The 18,832-nt window shown below is 34.3% G+C and overlaps 1 protein-coding gene and 1 long non-coding RNA gene across 2 annotated transcripts; one reads left to right on the top strand and one right to left on the bottom strand.

Annotated features, from left to right (window-relative positions):
- The first annotated feature begins 898 nt into the window (after positions 1-898).
- Positions 899-1,261, top strand: LOC137711315 (uncharacterized). The gene has a single exon (XM_068450544.1). It carries the CDS (start codon positions 899-901, stop codon positions 1,259-1,261), a length of 363 nt encoding a protein of 120 aa, XP_068306645.1.
- Positions 1,262-10,116: 8,855 nt separating this feature from the next.
- Positions 10,117-13,626, bottom strand: LOC137711101 (uncharacterized). Its single transcript, XR_011065034.1, has 4 exons — positions 13,154-13,626; positions 12,747-12,923; positions 11,185-11,322; positions 10,117-11,079 (listed from the first exon to the last, which is right to left on the bottom strand). It is a non-coding gene; the product is annotated as an uncharacterized lncRNA (long non-coding RNA).
- Between the last annotated feature and the right edge of the window lie 5,206 nt (positions 13,627-18,832).

Genomic DNA, 18,832 nt, shown 5'->3' with positions numbered 1-18,832 from the left:
AAGCACATAATGTGTGTTCATTTAATTATTCAACAAGTCTCTTACAATTTATTGAAAAAATAAAATGCAAAATGAAAGATATCTATTTTCTGTCTAAATGAGTCGCAACCTAGGTGGGTCTTGGCGGGCTAGGCGGGTGTCTCAGTAGGTCTAGGCACCCTTTCTTAATTTTCAAACGCCTAGGCATTAATCAGGGTGGTGACTAGCCGCCTAGTGCCGAGCGCCTATGCGGGGATTTTTAGAACAGTGGTATTTTGCACCTCATTTTTCGTGTCAATAACAGATAAAACTATTGACCAAAAGAATAAAATATAAGCAGATAAACCTAATTAACTTCTACCATACAATTGTATGTAGTCCAATATCCAAGTGTACATGGTGTTAAGTTTTTACTCATTGCGTTCCATGTCTGAAACTTCTCTCTCTAAATTATTGTAAATTGTAATAGTTTTGAACTCTCACTCTTCCTTTTAATAATAGTATGTAAAAAGAAGAAAAAAAAAAAAAAACTATGCTATATCATGCATGAAAATCAGACCAATTGGATAAGGTTGGCATTGGCAATTTGTTGGCCCGAATTAGAACTGGTTAAGCTGTGTTTCCGGCTGGCAATACCCTAATCCCAATACCAAAGTAACAAAAATAACATTTGGTTGTTATTTTTCCAACCACAATGAGTTTGCCTCCAGAAAAACTAACTCCCAGAAAACATTGTATATCTTAATCTCTTTGTCTCTCGTCTCCCTAATCCATCACTAACATGTTGTGATGGTAGAACCCTTCGCATCTCCATCCCCACCCATTCTGCCTCATATGCAAGCTTAGCCTGAAGGCTGTAGGGTTTCACATATATATATATATATATATACATATATACACATATATACACTGTAAAACCATGAGCCTTAATTGCCTATCATGCCAGGTCAGGCAGAGAACAAGCTCCTCCGGTGACAGGGATCATGCGAGCAAGGAGAAAGCTTATCGGAAACTCTGTTGCGTAAACATCAATATCGACAGAAGCTGGTCCGGGAACTTAACTTCGCCACCTTACGACCAGATTGAAAACTCATCTATCTTCGTGCTGGAGAAGAAGAAGGGGAAGAAGGGGCCCGGTCATCGCCGGCTTATGACTACAGGCGGAGTTGCATATGAAGGGAGCACTGAACCGCGCCTGGTCAGGAGCTCCGGAATGAGAAGGGATTGGAGCTTTGAGAATTTGTCGCTCCTCAGAAATGAGAAGAAAGGGAGAAACTCATAAATTATAATTCGCATTAGTTAATTTTTTAATATTTTCATTGTGTTATTTGTTTATTTATTTTCTGAGTTGTGTTTTTATCTTCTAATTCCTCATTCAAATGTACATGTTGGTTATTCCTATATATTCTAATTAAAAAGGAGAAAAGCAAAGTGAGGATCAATTTCTTTCGGGGTAGGGTTCGTATTCATACATTTCTGTGTGAGTTTGAGACATTGCCCCAAGTGGTCAGAAATGTAAGAAAATGAGTTAGGATTTTGGAAATAGGGTTCTATCCGTACCGACGTAACAAAGAAATAAAAAGAATAACGTAATGACTGCACTAGTTAATGAATACGATTCTCTCATCTGTATTTCCTGCTTGTTTTATTCACTGTTGATTTATTAAACCATATGGCAAGAAACAAGATGGGGAGTGTAAGGCGATAAAGGTAAAGAAGAAAACATTTCTTTTGAGAAAGCAAGCTACTTCTAACGGTGTTATTGTTATTGTTAATTCTGCCTTGTAAATAGGCATGTCTGGTGGACTGATTGAAATAGGCTGTGACCATTTAAATGGAAAAGTCCAATCTTTTGTTTATTATGCCGTGAAATGGATAGAACTAAACATGAAGAGTTATAAATTCACAGTAAGTTATATAACTTATTTTTATAGACGGTTTACAAGTCCTATCATCCTGCCAATCCAATCATATTCTTAAAACCCAATCTCATTCAGCTCACCAATTGGACCAATAAAATTTTGTAACCCGTCACTGTAACCACTAAACCATTATCACCTTTTAAGTTGTTCTAAACTTACAAAATATTTTGGAAACCTACTACTGCTGCATAACACCATTTCTCCGAATCAATGCTGCTTCTGTCAGTTGAACCCGTTGCTAGAAGCATTTGATTCGAGAGGAATCATGGACGAATGTTGATTTAGATTCGATACAGGATCGACAACAATTCAAATAGATCTTTTCTTTTAGGATTGAAAACACACTCTAGCGACTCCGCCAGCGAACCATCAACATGCACATATGCACAGACGATTCACATGAAACAAATTTAGATGCAATTCAAGATACATGACGTTTTGAAGAAGCGAACATTCATTCAATCGTCACAGATGAAACATTTGGGAAAATTCTGTACGTACTTCATGACCAGTAACCATACATTACGATGTGTTTGACAACTTACCTGGTTTTCTAACTAAATAGGTAACAAGGTTCAAGACTCTTTCTCCGTCATTGCTAGCTTCCGCATATGCAACTCAGTAATCAACTAACTTAGACTCTACGCTTCCTGTTTCCTCGTCCCTTTTATGCCAGTAATCAACTTACCTGAAGATTCAGACATGAAACCCGCTAAGTACCATACCATACAATTGAAATAGTTAGGACTCCTCTGCCATCTGCTTTAGATTTTCTTTTTTCTTGCATCGGCTTTCCAATCTCTTCGACCAAAGTTAGATACATGCATTTCGCGGTTACTCTGGTTCACAGTTATCTCAGACAGGGATTCAATATCTAATTGTGGCTCTGCCTTAGGTCCAGACAAGAACACACTTTGACCCTCACTGGTTGACGTAAGAGTAGGGGCAGCATAACCATTAGGGATAATTTCAGGGGCCTTAGAAACATGAACCCTCCTTGCATCCTTTTTCCAATCTCGTTTACAGTACACACGGGGTGTGTAAATGAACTCATTTCGTTGCACTTCTACTTCTGCTGTAGTTGGTTGCTTTATGATGCTAGACTTCTTCAAATCTGCTTCAAGACGCTTACGGGCTCTATATCTACGTTGTCGTTCTCTGTTCTTCATGCGACGAGTCTGAACATCATTACGATTTCTGGTGCGCTCTCTTTGATCAATAGGCTTCATTATAAAACTATCTTCTGTTTGTACAACATTCATATCTTTGCCTGTCTCACATTCAGACCAAGTCTGGTAATAAAGCATGAATAAACAAAATAGAGGAATGAAAACAACACACACAAACAATGTTTCCCTACTTCACAGTAAACTTACCACTAAAGTTTGCTTGCAGCTAAAAGTTGACAACTCACTTCAATTACGAAACCCCTTGTAATGTTGGATGGGGGAACATGACTTGCTCCATCTATAATCCCAACAATGCATCGCTTTAAGTGGTCTGACAAAAATTTGACAAAAATAGGTCTAGCAGAAAGAATAATATGGAAAATGAACAATTAATGCACATGCTTAACAAACCAATAGAGAAAACATGATTAGGTATTCATTTGATCGAAAGCACCAGCCAAGGATACTCTACCAGCCAAGCATACTCTTCCCTTAGACATCACATTTGTGAGACATACATACGCGGTTTTGTATGATTGAGGATCACACAAGCTTCAATTTACATCAAGGGCAAAAAATAAAATCCAAAAAAAGGGCATCTCAAAATTTGCTTTAGACCCTCAAAGAAAAATGCATTTAACATGAGTGGTTTCCTATTGTCGAGGACCATGCATGTTGTTAAATCCCCTGTTGTTAAAAGGTATTATCATTCAGCAATGTGCATCACGTTCTGTCTAATAGAGGAGTTTACATGCACTTGTTGTATGCCTTTTGGCAAATTCTATGCCATGCTGCCGCGAGTTATCTTTTGTAAAAAAATATCCAAACCAATAATTCTCCCATATTGAAAGACATGGTTCATACACAATTCCAACTTGATAGTAATACCAAGTATTTTTAATCATCGGGTACATTAAGTAATTATAAATTTATAATAATATTAACACAAAATCCATTTAACAAATTTTAGTTGGTATCTACTGCAAAAAACAAAATCTTTCTCCCCTACATTGACAGTAACTAACTACACATAGATGCTGACACCAGCAGCATCTGCAATCTTTGGCCAAAGATCATAATACAGCTTCCCAATTGGATCAACAAAAGCAAACAAGATATCTAGAGCCATATCTAGTAAAAAAAAAGGATAAATGTTAACAAAAAGCAATATCAAAACCACTTCTCTAGTACATGATTTTGTACTTGCAAACAGTTAGACAAATGACCACAGGTGAGGGGTTTTCTAATAATGTGATGTCCTTCAGTATCCGATTTCTACAAGTTGGTGTCCTTCGCTATCAATTACTTAGGATCCAAATAAACTGTTTTCTAATAAAGACCAACAAAGTACCACATCAAATTGAATACTTTAACTTGGTGCGATGTAGTTTTACTAAAGCAAATAGAAAAACCAGTAAAATGAACACTTGAGCAGTAAAATGAACTGCTTTTACTACAGAAAGTTTACAGAGCTACTTGGCCACACAAGATACTCCATCTATCTTGTGTTGGAAACCTACGAGAAAATTGTATTTGAAATCAATAACAAAATTCAAAACTTGGTAGTTGCATTCAGTTATCTCATAAAAGCAAATAATCTCGAAAATCGCAAGACTATTAGTTGATCAACATGAGTTTAAAAAGACCTACAAAGCATACTAGATCAATAACAACGTCCATTTTCAGTATTATCCTAGCCCTCCACAATTATATAACATTACTATACTAAGTTACTATCAACTCCTTGTGTCGGCAAAAACTAATCAACTGAATCGCTAATGATCATCCAAACATTGACATCACATGTCTTTCTAATAACAGAATATGACATTATGTGTTTTCAGTTCCATGTTCTATGCGTAATCAGTTTCCATAAAATCAAACCCTAAAAGTATAGAACTAAACAAAACATCTTATTGTAAAGGCAGACAACATCAAACCCTAATCAGTTCGGGAGTTATTACCTAATGAAATTCAACCAAGGAGACAGACGAGAAACAGGCAGGAGACAACCAAGGAGGCAGACGAGATGGAAGCAGACAGAGGAACATATCCCTAATGAAATTCAACTAGCCAAATGGAGTTTCTGAATTCAAATAAACAAACAGGAAGTGAAATTCAACTAACAAATCAAAGCTCTGATAAAAAAAAAATAATAATAATAATAAAAAAGCTCAGTAACCAAATTAAAACACAGAGAAACTTCACAAAATTTAGCAATTGAATTAGGGATTTCCACTGAGATTGGGTAACAATGTGAAGAACCATCTGAAAATATGGAGATTTAAACTATAATTTAAAAGGAAAATTCAAATTTGAAACAGTAAATTACTCACCTGAGAGTCGGGAACATCGCTCATGGAGAGAAAGCCCGAAATGAAAACCCTAACCCTATAAAATTACAGGTCGGAAGAACCAGAGGAAAGAATCGGAAACCCTAACCCTTAGCACGATTGTTGTTGAGGGCGAGGCTATTAGCGGTTAGAACGAGAGGAGACAAAGACAGTCTGAGAATGGCGAGGAGGGGAGGGCCGACGAGATAAACAGCGTGCGTTACGGTTGCATAGGTTTGATTAAATATTGTACTTCTAATCTTATAATATCGGGTCTCGTTTACAAATAATTTTAAAATGATTGAAAATGTGTTTGATGAAATATTTTAAGGTTTTTTTTTTAAGGAAACACTTTAACTTATTTTCTATGATTTACTTGTATTTTAATTAAGGAATTGGTTTAAAAAATATTACCATCAAAAGCAACTTCAATTATTTTAAAAGTATTTTCAAACAATCCTTAATTGATGTCAAATTGTTTGGAAGTGTTTTGAAAATAACTAAAAACATTTCAAATCATTAAAAGTGCTTTTGACAGCGTTTGACAGAAAAATTTAAAAGTACTTCTAGGTTGAAAAAAAGCACTTGAAATATTTTCTAGAAGAAGCACCTAATGCACTTCTTCAAGTACTTTTCTATAGGATTTGCATTTTATCTTAAAAATTATGATGTACTCCAAATAGAAGGAATGAAGATACTCTCCGAATCGTCTTTGTACCCGAAGATCATTTACTTACGTATGTTTATCGTATATCGTGTGATCAGAAATTATTTAAAATTATTTTATTTAAAATTGAACACAAACACTATCTGATAAAAACTGATCACACTTTGTACCCGAAGATCATTTACTCACGTATGTTTATCGTATATCGTGTGATCAGAAATTATTTAAAACTATTTTATTTAAAATTGAACACAAACACTATCTGATGAAAACTGATCATACGATATACGATTAATAGATACTATTAAAAAAAATCTTCAAAATCCACATAAAGAGAATCCGAATAGGATTCTTATTCAAATAGAAGTGCTTTGTAGACCTGGCAATTTCTTACACGACCCGTTAACACGACACGAAAATAACGGGTTTCGGGTCAACACGATAACTAATCGGGTAATTATCGGGTCACACGATAATAACCCGTTAATAACGGGTCCTTAACAGGTTTACACGAGAGTGACACGCGGGTAACCTGTTTCGACACGATAAGAAAAATGCTATTTTGATGATTTTAATTTTTTAAACTACTAAAAAAAACTTACTATAAAATGCAATAGATATAATGAATATGTATATATTGTTTATTAATTATTATTCTATATAAACTTTAAATTTTAAGTTTTATTTATTTATTTATTTTTATAGTATATTATAGGCAAAGATTGAGATTAAAAATCATAAAACACATTAAAAATAAAAATATCAAGTAATATAAAAATACCAAACACATAAAAAAATTATAATAATTAATTTCCCGCCTAATATTTCAAGAGTTTCATCCATTTCCCGCCTAATGTTTGGGAAATTTTGCAGCCTATATCCATCCATTTCCCGCCTAATATTTAACCCAAAGAAATTCTAAGTGTTAGTTAATGTATCGTTTTGATGGGATACGCATCCTATGAAACAAATTTCAATGATCTAATCGTCAAACTTGTTTATATATGTTTCGAGATCGCATACGCCAAAATTTGCAAAAAAAAAATATTCAGAGATTAAGAAACGAGACAAAACTTTTCAACGGTTATAAACGAAAAATCACGATTTAACGGTTGTTTTAACTCTGATTTTGATGATTTTTTACAGCTATACTCTTTGACCCTATATGAATATAATGAATGAATTCGATCTTCAATTTAAAATATTTACATTGGTGGATACCACAAAATCTTATGTTATACTTGATAAAAGTATAAATAAACTCTCAAGTGTTAGTGAATTTATCATTTTGGTGGGATACGCATCTTACAAAACTAATTTCAACGATTCAACCGTCAAACTTGTTTATATATGCTTCGATATCGCATACACCAAAAATTGCAAAAAACAAACATTCAAAGATCAAGTAACGAGACAAAAAATTTTGACGGTTATAAACGAAAAATCACGATTTAACGGTTATTTTAACTCCGATTTTGATGATTTTTTACAGCTACACTCCTTGACCCTGTATGAATACAATGAATGAATTCGATCTTCAATTTAAAATATTTATACTAGTGGACACCACAAAATCTTATGTTATACTTAATGAAAGTATAAATAAACTCTTAAGTGTTAGTGAATCTATCGTTTTGATGGGATACACATCCTACGAAACTAATTTCAACGATCTAACCGTCAAACTTGTTTATATATGCTTCAAGATCGCATACACCAAAAATTGAAAAAAACAAACATTCAGAGATCAAGTAATGAGACAAAACTTTTCGACGGTTATAAATGAAAAATCACGATTTAACGGTTATTTTAACTCCGATTTTGATGATTTTTTATAGCTACACTCCTTGACCCTATATGAATACAATGAGTGAATTCGATCTTCAATTTAAAATATTTACACTAGTGGATACCACAAAATCTTATGTTATACTTGATGAAAGTGATTTTTTAGAATAAAAATGTCCTTAACGATAAAAAAAAAACAGTACCAACATTAAGACTCCCATTAAAAAATGGAGACTGCTAAATCTCTCTCGTTTTCCTTTTTATGTTGGAATACTATCCACACATCTCATTTTACTTCTTACACACTCATTGTTAATTTCTATCCGTTGATTTTTTTCAATTCATCCAATTCGACAGCCGAAAATTAAAAGGGCGTGTGAAAAATAAAGCGGGATGTGTGAATATCACACCCCTTCATTTTTTTTTTGTCTTCCCAACTTATCACTTGACATGTAAAATTTTTGGGTTAATCTCAATTTACTATCTTAAAATTTCTTGATTTTCAACATTTTATACATCAAGTTTTTTTCGTTCCAAAGTGGTATCTAAAGTCATAATTGTGGGACAAAATCATACTTCCGTTAAGTTGTTTGTTAAAATAAGCGTTAATCTGTGACGTGATGCCCAGATGAACCGTAACTAGACGCCATGTAGAAATTAAAAAATTGAATAAAATTTAAAAATTAAAAAAATAAAAAATAAAAATTGAAGTCGTCGTCCCGAGCCTGGCAGTTCTCCCATCTTTCCTATCCTTTCTTCTTCTTCTGTTGTTCATGTTTTTCAAATATTAAACTGCAAAAAAATTGTAGAAAATCAACACACCAATTAATCCAGGAACCTACATCCCATAAATCAAACCATGTTTGATATAAACTCAAATTCGTCATTAAAAAAATCGTGGCCAAATTTGTCGACCAGTCGTCGCCTCCATGTCTCGGCCATCTTCGAAATCAACAATCGGTACCTCAATCGGACTCCGGCGAAGTTTTCTCTCTCCTCACCCATCAAAACCAACCCTCCCCTGTGTCACAACACTTCCAGGCTCAGCCGCCACCAAATCTTCTCTCTCTCTCTCTCTCTCTCTCTCCTATCTCCCTCACACAATCTCAGCCCCTCACTCTAAAACTCAAACCACCATAATGGCAGCCTCCCTCACAATCTCAAGGCTCCTCAGAGCCCCCCAAATCCCTTGTTTTCTCCACCATCACAACCGCTGTCGCACCCAAAACATCTCTCTTATCACCCAAATCCTTCTCCTCCAAAATCTCCTACACTCCCCTCACCCAAAACCCCTCCTCACGCTTCTCCATCGCCCCCTTCAAATCCATCTCTGCCACCATCGCCGTCTGCGACAAGCGTCCCGAAGCGACCCTCTCCTACCTCGATGCGAGCTTCGTGATCGGCTACGAGGTGTTGCTGCTGTCCGATGGGAATGGAGATTTCACGAGGACGATCGACGACTTCACGACGGGTCTGTTGTAGGGTTTCGAAGGAAATCTGGGATTGGGTTTTTTTTGGGTGTGGATTCTGCTAAAATATTTTTTAGCTTTTAGGTTTTTAAATTTCGAACTTCTAAATTTTTAAAAAATTTTAATTTCCACATAGCGTCCAGTCACTATCCACGTAATCGCCACATCACAAGTTAACACCCGTTTTAACAGACAACTTAACAGACGTATGAAATTATCCCATAATTATGACTTTAGGTACAAAAAAAAAATTGATATACGAAATGTTGAAAATCAAAAAACTTCAGGGTAGTAAACTGATATTAACCCAAAAATTTTTTACACATTAAACTAAAAAAATTACAAATTACAAAAATTCTGTCTAAATTACAAATTACAAAAACTGTCTTTCTATGTGATAAAATATGTCAAGTCCATACCAACAAGAATTTTTTTCATTGCAACCAAAATATTTTGGAAAGAGACTACTACTGATTAACACCATTTCTCCAAATCAATGCTTCTTCCAACGATTGAACCGCTGGAACCACATTTGATTCGAGAGAAATCAAGGCCGAATGTTGATATACATTCGATACAGGATCTACAATAATTCAAACAAATCTTTCTTTTAGGATTGAAAACAGACAATCTAGTGACTGAGGCAGCTAACTGCCAATGCCAATATGCACAACGGATAGCAATACAACAACAAAACCTTATCCCAGGGATCGGCACACAACAGATAGCAACTTAAAAGAAAATTGTCACCACCAGCGACAAAAGCTACCACAACAAAATGCGTTATTGTTACTGAAAGAGCATGTCAATTCACATTTCTTGAAACTTGTTAAGCATACAACGAAGATCAAAGGCATGCCCATCATTATGACGTGGTAGCACTGCATAAAAGAAGCGACATTCGTCCAAACCAAGAAAGAAAAACACGCAGACATTGAAATCCCATCAATCCTCACAGATGAAACATCTGGTCAAATTTTCTATATGCTTCATTAACAGTTATCATACATTATAATGAGTTTGACCACTTACCTGGTTTTCTAACTCAATAGGTAACAAGGTTCGAGATTGTTTCTGTCATTCCTAGGCTTCCGAATATGTAACCCAATAATCAACTTAGACTCTGCGCTTCCTGTTTCCTCGTCCCTTATACACCAGTAAGAGCATAACTTGAAAATTCAGACATGAAACCCATAAAGTACCATACCATACAAATGGAATAGTTAGGACTCCTTGGCCATCTGCCTTAGATTTTCTTCTTTCTTGCATCAGCTTTCCAATCTCTTCGACCAAAGTTAGATACATGCATTTCGCAGTTATTCTGGTTCACAATTATCTCAGACCGGGATTCACTATCTAATTGTAGCTCTGCCATGGGTCCAGACAAAAACACGCTTTGACCCTCACTGATTGACGAAAGAGTAGGGATGGCATAACCATTATGCGTAAATTCAGGGGCCTTAAAAGCATGAGCACTCCTTGCATCCTTTTTCCAATCTCGTTTACAGTACACACGGGGTGTGTAAATGAACTCATTTCGTTGCACTTCTACTTCTGGTGTAGTTGGTTGCTTTATGATGCTAGATTTCTTCAAATCTGCTTCAAGACGCTTACGGGCCCTATACCTACGCTGTCGTTCTCTGTTCTTCATGCGACTTGTCTGAATATCATTACGGTTTCTGGTGCGCTCTCTTTGATCAATAGGCTTCATTATAAAACTATCTTCTGTTTGCGCAACGTTCATATCTTTGCCTGTCTCACATTCTGACCAAGTTTAGTATAAAGCATGAACAAAAAAAACAGAGGAATGAAAACAACACTCACAAACAATGTTTCCCTACTTTACAGTAAACTTACCACTAAAGTTTGCTTGCAGCTAAAAGTTGACAACTCACTTCAATTACGAAACCCCTTGAAATGTTGGATGGGGGAACATGACTTGCTCGATCTATTATCCCAACAATGCATTGCTTTAAGTGGTCTGACAAAACAGGTCTAGCAGAAAAAAAAAAAATGGAAAAATAACCAATTAATGCACATGCTTAACAAAACAATAGACATCACATTTGCGAAACATACATACGCTGTTTTGTATGATTGAGGATCATGCAGGTTTCAATTTACATCAAAGGCAAACAAATAAATTCCGAACAAAGGGCATCTCAAAATTTGCTTTAGACCCTCAAGAAAAATGCATTTAACATGTGTGGTTTCCTATGATCGAGGATCATGCACGTTGTTAAATCCCCAGTTGTTAAAAGGTATTATCTTTCAACAATGTGCATCATGTGCTGTCTATGAGAAGTGTTTACACGAACTTGTTGTATAACTTTTGGCAAATTTCTATGCCATGCTGCCACTAGTTATCTTTTGTTAAAAAAATCAAAACCAATAATTCTCCCATATTGAAAGACATGTTTCATACACAATTCAACTTGATAGGTAATACCAAATATTTTTAATTGTTGGGTACATTATGTAATTATAAATTTATTAAAATATAATAATATTAATGCAAAATCCATGAAACCCAAATTTTAGTTCGTATCTGCTGTTAAAAAAAAATAAAAATAAAAAAAATCTTTCTGCCCGACATTGAGATTGACTAACTACACATAGATGATGACACCAGCAACATCTGCAATCTTTGGCCAAAGATCATAATACAGCTTCCCAATTGGATCAACAAAAGCAAACAAGATATCTAGAGCCATCTCTAGTAAAAAAAAAATAAAAAAAGAATAAATATTAACAAAAAGCAGTATCAAAACCACTGCTCTAGTACATGATTTTGTACATGCAAACAGTTAGACAAAAGACCACAGGTGAAGGGTTCCTTCAGTATCTGATTTCTACAAGTTGATGTCCTTCACTATCAATTAGTTAGGATCCAAATAAATTGTTTTCTGATAAACAAACAAATTACCACATCAAATTGAATACTTTAACTTGGTGCAATATAGTTTTACTAAAGCAAATAGAAAAACCAATAAAGATAAACTAGTAAAATGAACTACTTTTACCACAGAAAGTTTACAGAGCTACTTGGCCACACAAGAATACTCCATCAATCTTGTGTGGGAAACCTTCGAGAAAATTGTATTGAAAATCAATAACAAAGCATACTAGATCAATAACAACTTCCATTTTCAGTGTTTTGCTGGCCCTCCAACATTTTATATAAAATCACTGTATTACTAACTATCCACTCCTTGTGTCAGCGAAAACTAATCAACTGAATCACTAACGATCATCCAAACATTGACATCACATGTCATTCTAATAACAGAATATGACATTACGTGTTTTCTGTTCCATGTTCTGATCAAACCATATAAGTATAGAACAAAAATGTACAACAAAACACGTTATAGTAAAGGCACACAATTTCAAACCCTAATCAGTTCGGGAGGTATTACCTGAGCTGTTTTGGCGAGCTTCAGAGAAACAAATCGACTACAGCCTCCTCGATTCGGGCTTCCAACGGCTGCTCAGAATGGCTAGAAACAGGCATGAGAGAACCAAGGAGAGAGACAAGATGGAAACAGAAAGAGGAACATATCCCTAATGAAATTCAACTAGCCAAAATGGAGTTTCTGAATACAAATAAACAAACAGAAAGTGAAATTCAAATAACAAATCAAAGCTCTGATAACAAAACTCAGTAACCAAATTAAAACACACAGAGAAACTTCACCAAAATTTAGCAATTGAATTATGGATTTCCAATGAGATTCGGTAACAATGTGAAGAACGATATGAAAATATAGAGATTTACATTATAATTTAAAAGCAAAATTCAAATTCGAAACAGTGAATTACTCACCTAAGAGTCGGGAAAATCGCTCACGGAGAGAAAGCCCAAAACGAAAACCCTAACCCTATAAAATTACAGAATTGGAAAGAGACTTGTTGGAAGAATCGGAGTAAAGAACTGGAAACCCTTACCCTTAGCACGATTGTTGTTGTGGGCGACGCTATAGAAGAAGAGAAGGAGATAAAGACAGTCCGAGAAAGTCTAAGAGGGAGGGCCGACGAGATGAAGGGGTTTATACAACCCTAATTTTCTCTCTGACAAGTTAATTTACCAAACAATCACTACTACGCATTTCACCAGCACAACATAAAAGTGCTTCCGCTAGCTTTTAGCAGAAAATTTCAAAAGCGCTTCTGACAGGAAAATTTAAAAGTGCTTCTAGGTTGAAAAAACCATTTGAATTGCTTTCTAGAATAAGCATATAATGGGTTAATTTGGGGTTGTTGTGCTGTGAAAAAAAATATGATTTTCAGAAGTAAGGTAGAGCTGCTTTTGCTTTCTGTTGTTTTGGACCCATGATTTTGACAAAAACCACTTTTTTTTTTTATGTACCAAACACAATTTTAGTTTCAGCTTTTCTAAAAACTGCTTTCAAAATAGTTTCAGTAATGCCAAACCAACCCTCTTTCATGAAACATTTCAAGTGTTTTCTTCTGAAGCATTTGCATTTTATCTTTCGATGTACTCTAAATAAAAGTACTTTGACATGAACGCGCTTTGATAAAAAATAAATTTTAAGGAAGCATTTCCTAACAGGTATGCCTACAAACATGTTTTATCTTTCCACCTACTAAAAATGGAGAATGCTAATGATCTCTTTTTTTTTAGGAGGATTCTTTACCCTCCTAATCTCTTTACCCTTTTATATCCTCTTATTTGAACGGTTACGGTTAAGCCACATCAATATCTTATATTAATTTTTTTTTTATAGAAATAATAAGATAAAAAGTAATGTGTAAAAAAAAAAAGGATGAAAGGGAATGGGAATAAGACCCTCTCTTTGTCCTTTCCATTTTTGTCTTCTTAGCTCATCAATTGACACGTAGAATTGTTTTACACATTAAACTAAAATTTTTGAAATTACAAAGTTTATTTTTCTAATAAACACTATTTGCTTATCCTAACAAAATGGTTGCAATAGAAGTCATATTGCATTTCTACGTATTCAAAGAGTAGCATCTTTTTCTCTTTTTGAAATATGAAAGAGATGCAATATGTCAGCCTTGTTTATCAGATGAATTTCTAAATTTGCACTAGCATATGTTCGTTAGATATCTAGCAAATATTATGGTGAGAGTCATTTGTTAGACAATGAATTCAACATCGATTGGTGATAATAGGGTGTGAGTAAGGGATGAACAATGGTTATGGCAGGCAGGTAATCGCAGTTATTTACCTATAATCGTTTAATATTTTACCTGTATAACCGTTTACCCGTTGGGTAATTGCATAAATTGGTATACTCATACTCATAACCGTTTATAAACAATTAACTATACATATAACTGCGTACCCATTTAACCGTAACTGCATATACCTGTTTACCCGTTTTTTAACCATTCATAATTTTCTATTTTTTTGTTAAACCTTGTCATATTTGACAACGAATCAATGAGATTTTTCTTAGTAGCCCAGCGCCTAAACATCAAACATTAATTTATAACCGTCTTAGAATTTGGAAATTAATTAACAACACCATGCATGCACATGATCATGAAACATTGATTTATAACCGCGATTAGCAAGACGAAGAAAACACTATTCAGACACCACTAAACTTGAGACTCTCGCTGAAATTAATAGACCAAGAGGCCCAGCATGCTGCATCCCTTCCAACCAACATATGTTTAGCATGCAATGCATGATAAATAAACTCAGAACTCAGAATTAGTAAGATATTTCCGACCTAAAAATGTATTAATTTAGGGTTTTTTTTTAAATTTTTTAATTTTACATATATTAAAATAAATTGTTGAATGGGTATCCGTTTATAACTACGGTAATACCTATAACTACGGTAATACCTATAACTATCCATTTAAATTTCACGAGTAAATGGTTATACCCATAACTGTTTAATCTAAACAGTTACCAATAACCGTAACCGTGAACTCTAAATGGATGGGTAACCATGATTACCCATACCTATGGGTATTTTGCCTATCCCTAAGTGTGACCCTAGTTAAATTATGTCAGTGATGGCAAGACTTGTATAAATTAATGAATTTGACTTCAAATATGAACAACGAAAAGAAGTGTTGTTCTTAGTCAAATTCATAATATAGTATTAACTCGGTTACCCATACCTATGGATATTTTACCTATCCCCAAGTGTGAGCCTAGTTAAATTATGTGAGTGATGGCAAGACTTGTATAAATTAATAAATTTGACTTCAAATATGAACAACGAAAAGAAGTGTTGTTCTTAGTCAAATTCATAATATAGCATTAACTCATTTCTAATGAGTTACTTTCGTTTAATAATATAACATCCGCCCGGAGCTTCTCGTCCAATGCCATGGAGGACGACCAATTCGTGACAGAGGTGTTTTAGTCATGGAGAATGCGAGTTGGATTTGAGGCCCGATTTGGTGGGAAAGCAGTGCCCCCATGTGGGCTTGACCCCCAACGACAAGCGCCAAGGTAGGGTCTTGACGGTTTTCTTGAACTCTGAGAGGGTTGGTTCGATGTCATTTATTCTCTCCTCTCGAGAAGATGAAGATGAAAGAGAGAGAATTGAAAAGGAAGGTACGGGGAAGAGGAGAGAGAATAAATATATATATATATTTTTTAAGAAATAATATTATCTATATTAAGAAGAGGGTGTGAGCTTACTTAGCTGATATATATATATATATATATATATATATATATATATATATATATATTTGAATATACACTTATCTTTCTCCTACCGTTGAAATATAATGGTGATTAACCAAGCTTTTCCGTGCACCACAGAGAACAGGAGAACAAGACTGTTCAATCAACATTAAATCAAAGGAAAATTAATGAAAATGACTTGAAAATTTTGAGTTTTAACGAAAATGACAAAATAAAGGGTAAAGTGAATAGTACCAGAATTGACTTTTTAGTGTAAAAATGTAGTTTTTCGTTAAAATAAACAATACCGGGAGCTTTTTGTTAAAATTTCCTAAAATCAATTATTTGGTCAACGAAATAAAATTATTTATTATTGTGACTTTTAGACATTACTTATCATATAATAGAATACTAAAATGCATGTAAAAATATGATATGGTTAGCATTATTAATGTTTAATCAACACATAAAATAGGACGTAAACATGTTCACAAATTAGTCTGTCAATATTTTTCATATCCTACGATATTGTATTATACAAAACATACACTTAACATATTCCATTCGTATACTATATTGTATCATACCATCACCTAACTTGCCAATTCATCCAGCATTTCAGATGCGTTCCAATCTCATTTCTCCTCAACTCAACCTCAAATGACATGTAGACGTTGACTCTGCTCTTAAACCGACAGTATTAGTAGCGAGTTCAATGTGAAATGCTCTAACATAATCTCAATGGTACGCAGTGGCGGTTTTTGGAGGGGAGCGATGTGTTTGGCCGCTTAAGGCGCCAAAATTAAAGGGGCCCTAAAAGCAAGTTGGTATCTAATATAATATATAGCAGCACCATATCCGAATGTGACTGAAACAAAAATTTACATAGTTAAAAGAGTAATGCTATTCATAACATGTTTTTATACCACATTTCTATATCATCTTAGGTAGCATCTGATGTGGATAGCCACATCATTTGAAAAATTTGCAAGACCTAATAAAATGAATGAGAAAGGCTCCTCCTATACCACGATCATCATTTAATTAAATAGTTTTTCTTAATTATTAGTTTATTAAATAATGAACTGAATTTAAAAATCTGATTAATTCAAGTGATATAGCTGTCCACATCAAATATCACCTAAGATGGTATAAAAATGTGATACAAAAACATGGTATAAATAACATTATTCTAGTTAAAAAAACAAAAAAATATAAAAAGAAACTCAAGTGGGACCTATGATTACCACTTTTCAACTTTCTCATTTTTTCGGAAAACAAAAAACAAAAAAAAACTTTCCCACTTTTCTGATTTTTCTAACAACTTACTAATACCATTTAATTGATGATCAATAAAGAATGCACGAAAAATCATCTTTAAGTTTGACTTTTTAAGGTTAAATTAATTCTTGATTATTTAGTAATGATTATTTTTGTAGTCTCTTTTACTTATTATGTAATGATATTTGGAAACTAATCATTAGCGTGGGTTTTAAAGTTTGTTTCAATTTTAGTAATTGATTTCTAGTATCAATATATTGTAAAAACAAATTTGAAAGACTATCTTAGGAAGGTCCCTTTTATAAATTTCGCATAAGGTCTCCAAAATTTGAAAGACGATCCTGATGATATGTATACACCCACCATCTACCTACTAAGCTATACCAAATTTATGCAGGCTTTTTAGCCAAAATGGTCCGGAGATTGGCATAACTCATCACACAAGCAGGAGACCTCAGTAGGCTCCCTGACTCTTAAAGGCAGCTAATTTATTATTGTTTATATGCCAAGAGCTCATTCATTCACTGAAAAAGCAGAAGAATAATACCCTTATTTCCATGCCTCGCCACTTATTGTGGCTGTGTCGGCTGTTAGTGAAGTCGAAAAAACTTTAGACCAGTTTGAAATATAAACCAACTTTTTTTTCCATTTGTTCGTATGTTGGTAACATCCAAAATTGTGGATTTCAAGTCGTTATTGCTGTGGTTTACACAAGTACAGTGCATCTTATGGTTCTAGTAGCCGAAAATATATAAACCATACTATCCTAGTTCCCTCTAGAAGGCCCTGTCTATCAATAGTTAGCAATGGTAAAGATTAGTTAGATTCATAGAGGTGGTCTCTGAGTGCAAACTAAATCCTACACAAATATTCAGCATAAATATAAAGAGTGCGCACATATTGTAGGATTTAACGAGGCAAAACCCACCACTGGGAAAATCCTCTGGCTACCAAGCCAGGAAGCACTAAGAAAGAAAGAATACATAAAGACTTATAAAAACTCATCAACTAGACACCCATACTAGCTGGCAGCTTTTTCTTCGCACTTTGCTACTCGACCTTTCTTCAGCCTTCGAGTTGAAGTGGCACAACACTAACGCGGTCGTCAATCACCTTTCCCTTGAACTTTGCGAGATACTAACTCGACCATGCATAATGTATATTTGATGAAGTGTTTGTTGAAAAACAATCAATTACGAAAATCACAAGGCACATTTTGATAATTGACATTCAATTAAAAACTCAAATGAAAGCAGCATGAAAAATAATATTTTCTCTTAAAAAACACATGTTGTTGAAAATACAAGATAGCAGTAGTATAAAAATTATTTTTCTTGTCCAAAACACAACGCTGCTACCTTTCAATTCTTTTGTCATAGAAACCGATATTCATGCGTACATTCTCCAAGTTTATTTTGAAAGCATGCAATCAGATAAATTCCACCAACAAAAGATGTGTTTTAATAATAAATGGAGAAAGAATAACTCATCTTAAAGAGATAAAACACATGATGAGAAAGAGTCTTATTCCAAATACAATAACATGGGATATCTGATGAATGTAGTTGGATGTGTGCTTGCAAA

Source organism: Pyrus communis, chromosome 12, assembly GCF_963583255.1.
Source record: "Pyrus communis chromosome 12, drPyrComm1.1, whole genome shotgun sequence".
In the NCBI taxonomy this organism is placed as follows: Eukaryota; Viridiplantae; Streptophyta; class Magnoliopsida; order Rosales; family Rosaceae; genus Pyrus; species Pyrus communis.
This window is presented reverse-complemented; position numbering and strand designations above follow the sequence as displayed.

Excerpts from the sequence above, each read along its gene's own strand:
- LOC137711315 (XM_068450544.1), top strand. The coding sequence starts at position 899 with ATGAGCCTTAATTGCCTATCATGCCAGGTCAGGCAGAGAACAAGCTCC.